Raw genomic sequence first — 12,500 nt, forward strand, 5'->3', positions numbered from 1 at the left:
CCATTGGCCAACTACATTTATATAAATAGTCTGTCATGAGAGAGTAGTCTCAACCTGTCTCTCTCTCTCCATGCTATAACCTATTCATAATGGTCAACCTGTCTCTCTCTCTCCATGCTATAACCTATTCATAATGGTCAACCTGTCTGTCTCTCTCCATGCTATAACCTATTCATAATGGCCAACCTGTCTGTCTCTCTCCATGCTATAACCTATTCATAATGGTCAACCTGTCTGTCTCTCTCCATGCTATAACCTATTCATAATGGTCAACCTGTCTCTCTCCATGCTATAACCTATTCATAATGGTCAACCTGTCTGTCTCTCTCCATGCTATAACCTATTCATAATGGCCAACCTGTCTGTCTCTCTCCATGCTATAACCTATTCATAATGGCCAACCTGTCTGTCTCTATGTCTCCATGCTATAACCTATTCATAATGGTCAACCTGTCTGTCTCTCTCCATGCTATAACCTATTCATAATGGTGAACCTGTCTGTCTCTCTCTCTCCATGCTATAACCTATTCATAATGGCCAACCTGTCTGCTATAACCTATTCATAATGGCCAACCTCTCTCTCTCCATGCTATAACCTATTCATAATGGCCAACCTGTCTGTCTCTCTCCATGCTATAACCTATTCATAATGGTCAACCTGTCTGTCTCTCTCCATGCTATAACCTATTCATAATGGCCAACCTGTCTGTCTCTATGTCTCCATGCTATAACCTATTCATAATGGTCAACCTGTCTGTCTCTCTCCATGCTATAACCTATTCATAATGGTGAACCTGTCTGTCTCTCTCTCTCCATGCTATAACCTATTCATAATGGCCAACCTGTCTCGCTCTCTCTCTCCATGCTATAACCTATTCATAATGGCCAACCTGTCTGCTCTCTCTCTCCATGCTATAACCTATTCATAATGGCCAACCTGTCTGTCTCTCTCCACGCTATAACCTATTCATAATGGTCAACATGGTCGTAACAGGGTGAGCTTGCTTCTGTTCTATTCTGTATCTTGTTGTTCCACAGCTAGAGCTCTGATAAAAGTCTAGACATAGGCCCTATTAACACTATGAGATATGAAGGACAGTCTGAGGAGTGGGGTGGTTGAAAGAGAATTATACTTTTCAATTCACATGACATCCTTGCCTTACATTTTTGTTGTGGCTGGCAATGCCACATTCTGGGTCCCCAGCTCAAATTGAGCCACTACTAGCCAGTAAGCACAAACTATTCAACAAACTGTTTTTTTCTATAACATACCACAGTCTTGAATAATGAAACCATTCACAAGCATGTACGTGCAAATGAAAGGGTTTATTTATATTTTATTTATATTTATGAAAGGGGAAACATAACATCATGTTTTTATAGCCTAAAAATAGGCCCATTTATTTGTGTTCTGAGAAAAATTTGAATGTGATTCAAATTTCGTTTATATTCACACTTCTGTGTTGCTAGACTACCTAGGCCTTTTTAAATCCAAAATGATTGACTGGAATTAATCAATCAACACAATAGTGATGACGTACTGTATGGGTGTATTTTTAATGACAGGTGTAAACCCAGCTAAAACATAATATTATGATATATATATATATATGTATATGTATATACGTTTCTGAGGGCTTGATGAGAGCAGGGTAGCCTGTGGTTATTTTGCATACAACCTTCATCTCAGTGTGTCTGAGCGCAGAATAACGGACGAATTCACAAACGTTCAACACGTATTGAATATGGTTCGTGTCAGTAAACTATTGGCAAAACAAAAGCGTAATTATATTGTTGCCAGCAGCACAGTTACGGTCACCAATCCTCTGGGTAACATGTAAACAAGCCTAGCCTGCTCTGCTAGGGCGAGTAAAATGGTCAGTGAGGTGGTTCTCTCATTTTTGTCTGGAAGTAGCTAGCAAGCTAGTTAACTTTAGCCAGTTAGCTTGGGTGTTTGACTGCCGTTTTGAGGTCAGATCGCTCGGAACAACCCTACTCCTCCGCCAGAACTTCCAGTGTGCGCTCTGAACGCTCAGAGAGAGAAACGCTCTGAATTTACCAAATGGAAAATCTGTCAGCGCGCTCTCTGGCACTCCGGTTCTATTTAAAGTCATGTTATCAAATTGACCCGAAAATATTAAGAAGTAAGGGTTCTTCTCTGGGAATTTCAGTACCTCAGCATAATGTTTTCTGCAGGTTTCCTCATGGTTCTATTTAAAGCCATGTTTCCAGAACATTCAGAAAACTTTCCATAAAAACCACAAGAAAACATTAGTAACATTCTAAGAATGTTATTTAATCAAAAGAAACATTCCGTTCTCAGCGTCGACAAAACCCTCTCTATCTTCTATCTTGTGAAGTGTGTTCAGGTGTGTTGGCCCTGTCCACTAATTGGCCACAGCTGATCTTAATGAGTGTTTGTGGACTAATTCCATAAATAGAGAACAGAAGATCAAAGGTTTGAATCTCACTGACGCCCGTGCCACAATAAAAATGATGTATTTGCATGATTAATGGCTACGCAAATGAATATCCTATCTGTGCTTCAAGTTCACAGTTAACCCATGCTAAGCTAGCAGTATTATTAAAAGTTTTATTGAAACGTTCTGAGAATGTTATGTATTTACCTTCTATTAAACAAGAATTTCTGTTCTCAGAAAGTGAATAAAACCTCACAGGAAACCTTTCAGGGAACCATAGAAAAACGTTCTCAGAACCTCCCTGCAACCTCAACATTTATATTCTCAGATCTTCCGTTCCCCGAACATAAAAAATGCATGTTCAGGAAACGTATGATTTAGCTCCTAGAACCCTGCATACTGCAAGCTCAGTCCTGTTCGTTTGTGTCCAATTTGCAGTTGTTGTCTCTTTGTCTGGGAAAAGGATTTTAATGTTTTCATCCTCCCTAGGGCCAGGAGTTTTTCCAGGATTTTTAAAAATAAAACCCTATGACCTGATTAGAAAAATAATCTGGTTCCATTATAGCCCATATAAAACCGTTTTTTTTTTTACAGCTTATTTCTTACTATGTCACACGCTACATCTAGGACAGTTCTGAGACAATTGTGTCCACACTGCCTGGGGAGTAACTGTTGGCCGAGTGTCGAGGTAGCGGCTGAGATGTAGCAAGTACACAAGTTTACATTTGAATAATATGATATAATATGGTAATAAAAAAAAGTGTTAAGAGGCTCATAGACAGATAGACAGACAGATACATTTGTAAATACAGTATAGTGTATGTGCGTACACCCCTTCAAATGAGTGGATTAGGCTATTTCAGCCACACCCATTGCTGACAGGTGTATAAAATCGAGCACACAGCCATGCAATCTCCATAGACAAAATGTTGTCATTAGAACGGCCTTACTGAAAAGCTCAGTGACTTTCAACGTGGCACCATCATAGGATGCCACATTTCCAACAAGTTAGTTTGCCAAATTTCTGCCCTGCTAGAGCTGCCCAGGTCAACTGTAAATGCTGTTATTGTGAAGTGGAAACGTCTAGGAGCAATAACGGCTCAGCCACAAAATGGTAGGCCACACAAGCTCACAGAGCAGGACCGCCGAGTGCTGAAGCGCGTAGCGAGTTAAAAATCATCTTTCCTTTGGTTGCACACTAACAAGTTCCAAACTGCCTCTGGAAGCAACATCAGCACAGTAACTGTTTGTCGGGAGCTCCATGAAATGAGTTTCCACGGACAAGCAGCCACACACAAACCTAAGATCACCATGCCCAATGCCAAGCATCGGCTGGAGTGGTTTAAAGTTCGCCGTCATTGGACTCTGGAGCAGTGGAAACACGTTCTCTGGAGTGATGAATCACACTTCACCATCAGGCAGTCCATCTGACTAATCTGGGTCTGGCAGATGCCAGGAGAACGCTACCTGCCCGAATGCATAGTGCCAACTGTAAAGTTTGGTGGAGGAGGAATAATGTTCTGGGGCTGTTTTTCATGGTTTGGGCCCCTTAGTTCCAGTGAAGGGAAATCTTAACACTACAATACAATGACATTCTAGACATGTCTGTGCTTCCAACTTTGTGCCAACAGTTTTCGGAAGGCCTTTTTTCCTGTTTCAGCATGACAATGCCCCCATGGACAAAGCGAGGTCCATATAGAAATGGTTTGTCAAGATCAGTGTGGAAGAACTTGACTGGTCTGCACAGACCCTGACCTCAACCCCATCGAGCACGCTTGGAATTGGAACGCCGACTAATCGCCCAACATCAGCGCCTGATCTCACTAATGCTCTTGTTGGCTGAATGGAAGCAAGTCCCTGCAGCAATGTTCCAACATCTAGTGGAAAGCCTTCCTAGAAGAGTGGCGGCTGTTATAGCAGCAAAGGGGGGACCAACTCCATATTATTGCCCATGATTTTAGAATGAGATGTTCAACAAGAAGGTGTCCACATACTTTTGGTAATGTAGTGTAGATTGTTGTGTTACAGTATGAATTTGAAATGGATTAAATGTAGATGTTATTGTCTCTGGCCTACACACAATACCCCATAATGTCAAAGTGGAATTATGTTTTTGAAATTGTTATAAATGAATAGAAAAATGTAAGCTGAAATGTCCTGGGTCACTAAGTATTCAACTCCTTTGTTTTTGCAAGCCTAAATAAGTTCAGAAGTAAAATAAATGCTTAACAAGTCACATAACAAGCTGTGTGGACTCACTCTGTGTGCAATAATAGTGTTTAACTTGATTTCTGAATGACTACCTGTACTCTGCTCTGTACCCCACACATACAATTATCTGTAAGGTCCCTCAGTCGAGCATTGAATTTCAAACACAGATTCAACCACAAAGACCAGGGAGGTTGTCCAGTGCCTCACAAAGAAGGGCTCTGATTGGTAGATGGGTAAAAAAACAAAACAAACAGCAGACATTGAATATCCCTTTGAGCATGGTGAAGTTATTAATTACACTGCGGATGGTGTATCAATACACCCAGTCACTATAAAGATACAGGCGTATCAATACACCCAGTCACTATAAAGATACAGGCGTATCAATACACCCAGTCACTACAAAGATACAGGCGTATCAATACACCCAGTCACTATAAAGATACAGGCGTATCAATACACCCAGTCACTACAAAGATACAGGCGTATCAATACACCCAGTTACTATAAAGATACAGGCGTATCAATACACCCAGTCACTACAAAGATACAGGCATCCTTCCTGAGAAAGGACACCGCTCAGGCCAATGGTGCCTTTATAACAGTTACAGAGTTTAATGGCTGTGATAGGAGAAAACTAAGGATGGACCAACAACATTGTAGTTACTCCACAATACTAACCTAATTGACCGAGTGAGTACCACTCTCCATATTTCCAGGCATAGAGGTGGCTGCATCATGTTATGGGTGTGCTTGTAATCATTAAGGACTGGGGAGTTTTTCAGGATAAAAAATAAACGTAATGGAGTGGAGCACAGGCAAAATCATAGAGGAAAATCTGGTTCAGTCTGCTGGGAGAAGAATTCACCTTTCAGCAGAACAATAACCTAAAAACACAATGCCGACACATTTCAGTTGAAGGCATTCAGTTGTACAACTGACTAGGTCTCCCCCTTTCCCTTCCTTAAATATCTACTGAGTTGCATACCAAGAAGACAGTGAATGTTCCTGAGTGGCCAAGTTCCAGTTTTGACTTAAATCTACTTGAAAATCTATGGCAAGACTTTAAAATAGTTGTGTAGCAATAATCAATAACCAATGTGACAGAGCATGAAGAATTTAGAAAATAATAATGTGCAAATGTTGTCCAATCCAGGTGTGGAAAGCTCTTAGAGACTTACCCAGAAAGACTCACAGCTGTAATCACTGCCAAAGGTGACTCGGGGATGTGAATACTTACAGTATGTAAATTAGATATTTCTGTATGTAATTTACAATACATTTGCAAAAATGTCTAAAAACATGTTTTCAATTTGTCCTTATTGGGTTTTGTGTGTAGATTGGTGACGAAAAACAATCTTATTTAATAAATGTTGAATTCAGGCTGTAACACAAATATTTTTGGAATAGGTCAAGGGGTACCAATTCTCTCTGAAGGCAGTGTAGATAGATAGAGGTTCAAAATTATTGGCACCGTTGATAAATATGAGCAAAAAATACTGTATGAAATAAATCATACAAATACTGAGTTATATTATTTGCAGCAACAAAAAAAAAGGGAAAATATATTATTTTACACGAATACAATTCCTCAGAGAAAGAGATTATTATGGGTGCCAATACATTTTTTTTTACCTGACTGTAGACAGACAGACAGACAGGCAGGCAGAGACAGACAGGCAGACAGGCAGAGACAGACATACAGGCAGAGACAGACAGACAGACAGACAGGCAGAGACAGACAGACAGACAGACAGACAGGCACAGACAGACAGACAGGCAGAGACAGACACAGACACAGACAGACAGAGAGACAGACAGACAGACAGACACACAGACAGACAGACAGGCAGACAGGCAGAGACAGGCAGACAGGCAGACAGGCAGAGACAGACAGACAGACAGGCAGAGACAGACAGACAGGCAGAGACAGACAGACAGACAGACAGACAGACAGACAGACAGGCACAGACAGACACAGACAGACAGGCAGAGACAGACACAGACAGACAGACAGACAGAGAGACAGACACACAGACAGACAGACAGACAGGCAGACAGGCAGAGACAGACAGACAGACAGGCAGAGACAGACAGACAGGCAGAGACAGACAGACAGACAGGCACAGACAGACAGACACAGACAGACAGAGAGACAGACAGAGAGACAGACAGACAGACAGACAGACACACAGACACACAGACACACAGACACACAGACAGACAGACACAGTCAATAGATAGATGCAGCACTATAGTGTGGATATAAACTGAATTGTACCATGTAATGAGTTGTTCAATTTAATGACTTGTTCCGTTTGTGGATCCATGCAGGGTAGCAGAAGGACTGTGGATATGTGAGGTAATTGGGAATCCCATCACCTTTCATGCTATACCTGTTGTGCTTACTCTTGTCAGCTGGTTCAGGTGTAAACTACAACAGAACACACACACACACACACACACACTTTCAAATTGCCATTTTATACGGAAACTGTCGGAATCCTAGAAATAGAATGACTTATATTAAGAAACAAAGTGGAAAGGAACGTTGTTCTTGTTTGGACCAATGGGTTGACAGCATGTGACAAACAGAGAGGAGGCGGAGCTGAGCTGCTTGAGTGACAGGGGATGGGGGTTGTCTGTGGAAGGCGGCCACATTAGGAGAAAAAAAAACGAGTAAACTATAAAAACGGACGTTACACTTTCTGATATGATTCATAGTGCAGCTCTATGTCTACAGTCAGTCAGTCTGTCTGCCAGTCAGTCAGCCAGCCAGCCAGCCAGCCAGCCAGCCAACCAGCCAGCCAGCCTGTCTGTCTGTCTGTCAGTCTTATCAGAACAGATGTATATCACTGGTGTGTAGTGGCCTTTGTCCTGCTTCATTTCCTTATCTACAATATTAGGATTAGTCCTGTAAATAAACCCCTAACCTGGTACAGTGAGCAGTCTGTTTCAGATTCCAGCCTGCTTGGTGGTTGGAGGTTTCAATCAATATGGAGGGTTTTACTGTAATTCTCCAAGGCATGAGTCCGTATGGAGGGTTTTACTGTAATTCTCCAAGGCATGAGTCAGTATGGAGGGTTTTACTGTAATTATCCAAGGCATGAGTCAGTATGGAGGGTTTTACGGTAATTCTCCAAGGCAAGAGTCAATATGGAGGGTTTTACGGTGATTCTCCAAGGCAAGAGTCAATATGGAGGGTTTTACGGTGATTCTCCAAGGCATAAGTCAATATGAAGGGTTTTACGGTAATTCTCCAAGGCCTGAGTCAGGTCACAGAATATTGTGCTTTATTAATACACTGCTGTGCTGTGGATTATCAGAGAGAGAGAGAGTCCACCACCCTCCTCCCCCTTCTCCTTTCTCTGCAACCCAGCCTGATCTGGTCTGAAGGCACGACCACGGAGCTGTGTGCGTGCGAGTGTGTATGTGTGTGTGTTCGTGCGTGCGTGCGTGCACGTGTGTGTGTGTGTGTGTGTGTGTGTTTGTGCGTGTGTGCGTGCGTGCGTGTGTGTGTGTGTGTGTGTGTGTGTGTGTGTGTGTGTGTGTGTGTGTGTGTGTGTGTGTGTGTGTGTGTGTGTGTGTGTGTGTGTGTGTGTGTGTGCATGCATCTGCACGTGAGTATATCTGAAGAGTAGAGGAGCTCAGAGCTCCTAATGGTGATCTCTCACAGTCAGCAGTCAGAGCTAATGGTGGTCTCTCTCACAGTCAGGTTCTAATGGTGGTCTCTCTCACAGTCAGGTTCTAATGGTGGTCTCTCTCACAGTCAGGTTCTAATGGTGGTCTCTCTCACAGTCAGGTTCTAATGGTGGTCTCTCTCACAGTCAGGTTCTAATGGTGGTCTCTCTCACAGTCAGGTTCTAATGGTGGTCTCTCTCACAGTCAGGTTCTCAGAGCAAATGGTGGTCTCTCTCACAGTCAGGTTCTAATGGTGGTCTCACAGTCAGGTTCTAATGGTGGTCTCTCTCACAGTCAGGTTCTAATGGTGGTCTCTCTCACAGTCAGAGCTAATGGTGGTCTCTCTCAGAGTCAGGGCTAATGGTGGTCTCTCTCACAGTCAGAGCTAATGGTGGTCTCTCTCACAGTCAGGGATAATGGTGGCTCAGCAGTGAGGAGACAGAGTGTAAGAGCAGCACATCCACAGGGATGACATCTCTCCCTCGCTCTCCCTCTCGATCTATCTATCTCTCCCTCTCTCTCTGTGTCTCCCTCTCTTTCCCTCTCTTAATTCCCTCTCTGGCTATCAGTCTCTGTGTGACGTAGACTCCTCTTGTTCTGTTGGCTGTGTAAGGGAGAATGGTCAGGGCAGGGGTGTGTGTGTTTGTCTTCTGGTCGGTTCAACTGTTTTTATTTTTCTCTCTAAACGCATGAGTGATTAAACAAATGGATGATTGCAAAGAAATGGCAATGCCCTTTTTTTATACAATTGCTTTATACAATAATTACTACTCAGTGTTTTTTGTGAGAATTAATGGTGTATATCTGTGATATTTGCTGAGCTTTATATTGAGTTTTAGGCTTAATAAATGATGATTAGATGGATGGATCCGTGAAGCCATAGATATTCAGTCTTCACTCGAACCCAGTTCTGTTCTGTTTGTTTGTGTTTCAGAGCATGGCTTTGGCCTCACTCTGGTCATTGCCGATGCCCTGCGCCAGTGTCCGTACCATCCCCACCATCACCCTCGTCACCTATCCTCTCACCCAAAACACCCCCCGCTGAGACCCAGCCGACCGAGTTAGAGCTAACGTCCACCATGCTGTCAGGAAGCTACAGTCGCTCCACGGTGGACTCACCCGCCATGCCCTCTGCCTCCACCAGGGGGAGAACTACCAGTGTGGACAGTGTGTCCAGTAGGGAGAGTGGAGCCAGTGTGAGCAGCAGTGTGAGCGTGCCCACGGTGTGTGGAGTCCCCAGTGGTACGGTGGTTCTGGAGGCACACTATGATTATCAATACCGTGGGGCAGATGGACGACAGGTCTGCATCCGAGAGGGGGAGCGGTTTATTCTCCTGAGGAAGACTAACACTGACTGGTGGCAGGTAAGGAGGTCCTGACCGTGTGGCTCAGTTAGCATAGACAATGTCGGCAGGGTAGCCTAGTGGTTAGAGCATTGGACTAGTAATTGAAAGGTTGCAAGTTCGAATCCCCGAGCTGACAAGGTACAAATCTGTCGTTCTGCCCCTGAACAGGCAGTTAACCCACTGTTCCTAGGCCGTCATTGAAAATAAGAATTTGCCTAGTAAAATAAATTTTTAAAAATGGCCCTAGTGTAACCAGTACTATTTGAAACCGTGTGTCCTAAGTGGTACCCCTTTGAACCAAGAACAAAAAAAATCTATGTGGTCAGAGGGAAATCACATATACCAGTGTTTCCTTAACTGTGGTCCTCCCTCAACATGGGTTGGCAGACTTCTTTTTTGTTAAGGAACTCAGACCGGCTTTCAACTTACTCTTGTACGTTGTAATAATAGAATGAAAAAGGTGCGTTAATTGGGTATTACATCATCACGTCCTCTTGTCATGTCGGTCATTGGGTACTGTAGAGAGATATCTACTGTTGGAAATGTCCAGATCAACTAGCCCGTATCAGATACAACATTTTAGCTTGGGATTTTAGGCCATAGATTTTGTAGTGATGTTCGTGTCACTCAAATATCACATGAATACACATTAGACGTGGGCAAAATGTGTAGAATTGCAATAAAAAAATAAGCTTTAAACCTGCAATAGGTTCCTCTCCTCCAACAAGAGGGGTGTGAAGGGAGGCCCTGAGTGGAACATTTCAAATCTAGCCAAGAGGGGTGTGAAGGGAGGCCTGAGTGGAACATTTCAAATCTAGCCAAGAGGGGTGTGAAGGGAGGCCTGAGTGGAACATTTCAAATCTAGCCAAGAGGGGTGTGAAGGGAGGCCCTGAGTGGAACATTTCAAATCTAGCCAAGAGGGGTGTGAAGGGAGGCCTGAGTGGAACATTTCAAATCTAGCCAAGAGGGGTGTGAACAGAGCGGGATTTTCCCTATGTATTCATTGTACTGTTACTGTGGGTTAAACCGTTTGTTCCGCTCAATGTTATGTATCATTTATTGTTCTATGTATGATTTATTACCAGGTATATAATATACAGGTGTATAATTCTTATTATTACCAGGTATATAATATACAGGTGTATAATTCTTATTATTACCAGGTATATAATATACAGGTGTATAATTCTTATTATTACCAGGTGTATAATATACAGGTGTATAATTCTTATTATTACCAGGTATATAATATACAGGTGTATAATTCTTATTATTACCAGGTGTATAATATACAGGTGTATAATTCTTATTATTACCAGGTGTATAATATACAGGTGTATAATTCTTATTATTACCAGGTATATAATATACAGGTGTATAATTCTTATTATTACCAGGTATATAATATACAGGTGTATAATTCTTATTATTACCAGGTATATAATATACAGGTGTATAATTCTTATTATTACCAGGTATATAATATACAGGTGTATAATTCTTATTATTACCAGGTATATAATATACAGGTGTATAATTCTTATTATTACCAGGTGTATAATATACAGGTGTATAATTCTTATTATTACCAGGTGTATAATATACAGGTGTATAATTCTTATTATTACCAGGTGTATAATATACAGGTGTATAATTCTTATTATTACCAGGTGTATAATATACAGGTGTATAATTCTTATTATTACCAGGTGTATAATATACAGGTGTATAATTCTTATTATTACCAGGTGTATAATATACAGGTGTATAATTCTTATTATTATTACCAGGTGTATAATATACAGGTGTATAATTCTTATTATTACCAGGTATATAATATACAGGTGTATAATTCTTATTATTACCAGGTATATAATATACAGGTGTATAATTCTTATTATTACCAGGTATATAATATATATAATATACAGGTGTATAATTCTTATTATTACCAGGTATATAATATACAGGTGTATAATTCAGGTGTATAATTCTTATTATTACCAGTGTATAGGTATATAATATACAGGTGTATAATTCTTATTATTACCAGGTATATAATATACAGGTGTATAATTCTTATTATTACCAGGTGTATAATATACAGGTGTATAATTCTTATTATTACCAGGTATATAATATACAGGTGTATAATTCTTATTATTACCAGGTGTATAATATACAGGTGTATAATTCTTATTATTACCAGGTGTATAATATACAGGTGTATAATTCTTATTATTACCAGGTATATAATATACAGGTGTATAATTCTTATTATTACCAGGTGTATAATATACAGGTGTATAATTCTTATTATTACCAGGTATATAATATACAGGTGTATAATTCTTATTATTACCAGGTATATAATATACAGGTGTATAATTCTTATTATTACCAGGTAGGTGTATAATATACAGGTGTATAATTCTTATTATTACCAGTATATAATATAATATTACAGGTGTATAATTCTTATTATTACCAGGTATATAATATACAGGTGTATAATTCTTATTATTACCAGGTATATAATATACAGGTGTATAATTCTTATTATTACCAGGTATATAATATACAGGTGTATAATTCTTATTATTACCAGGTATATATAATATGCAGGTGTATAATTCTTATTATTACCAGGTATATAATATACAGGTGTATAATTCTTATTATTACAGGTATATAATATACAGGTGTTATTCTTATTATTACCAGGTATATAATATACAGGTGTATAATTCTTATTATTACCAGGTATATAATATACAGGTGTATAATTCTTATTATTACCAGGTGTATAATTCTTATTATTACCAGGTGTAGAATTCTTATT

General features: G+C 40.4%; 1 protein-coding gene across 5 annotated transcripts in view; it reads left to right on the forward strand.

The window, feature by feature from the left end:
* The window catches only part of arhgap9 (Rho GTPase activating protein 9), a 91,470-nt gene that overhangs the window by 12,681 nt on the left and 66,289 nt on the right, over positions 1 to 12,500 (forward strand). For all 5 annotated transcript variants that reach the window (XM_042330067.1, XM_042330063.1, XM_042330058.1 and 2 more), the window contains one exon: positions 9,247 to 9,676. In XM_042330067.1, the coding sequence (XP_042186001.1) occupies positions 9,392 to 9,676 (285 nt within the window). In that variant the 5' untranslated portion in view covers positions 9,247 to 9,391. The remainder of the gene's footprint in view (positions 1 to 9,246; positions 9,677 to 12,500) is intronic.

This window comes from Oncorhynchus tshawytscha, linkage group LG02 (assembly GCF_018296145.1).
Source record: "Oncorhynchus tshawytscha isolate Ot180627B linkage group LG02, Otsh_v2.0, whole genome shotgun sequence".
In the NCBI taxonomy this organism is placed as follows: domain Eukaryota; kingdom Metazoa; phylum Chordata; class Actinopteri; order Salmoniformes; family Salmonidae; genus Oncorhynchus; species Oncorhynchus tshawytscha.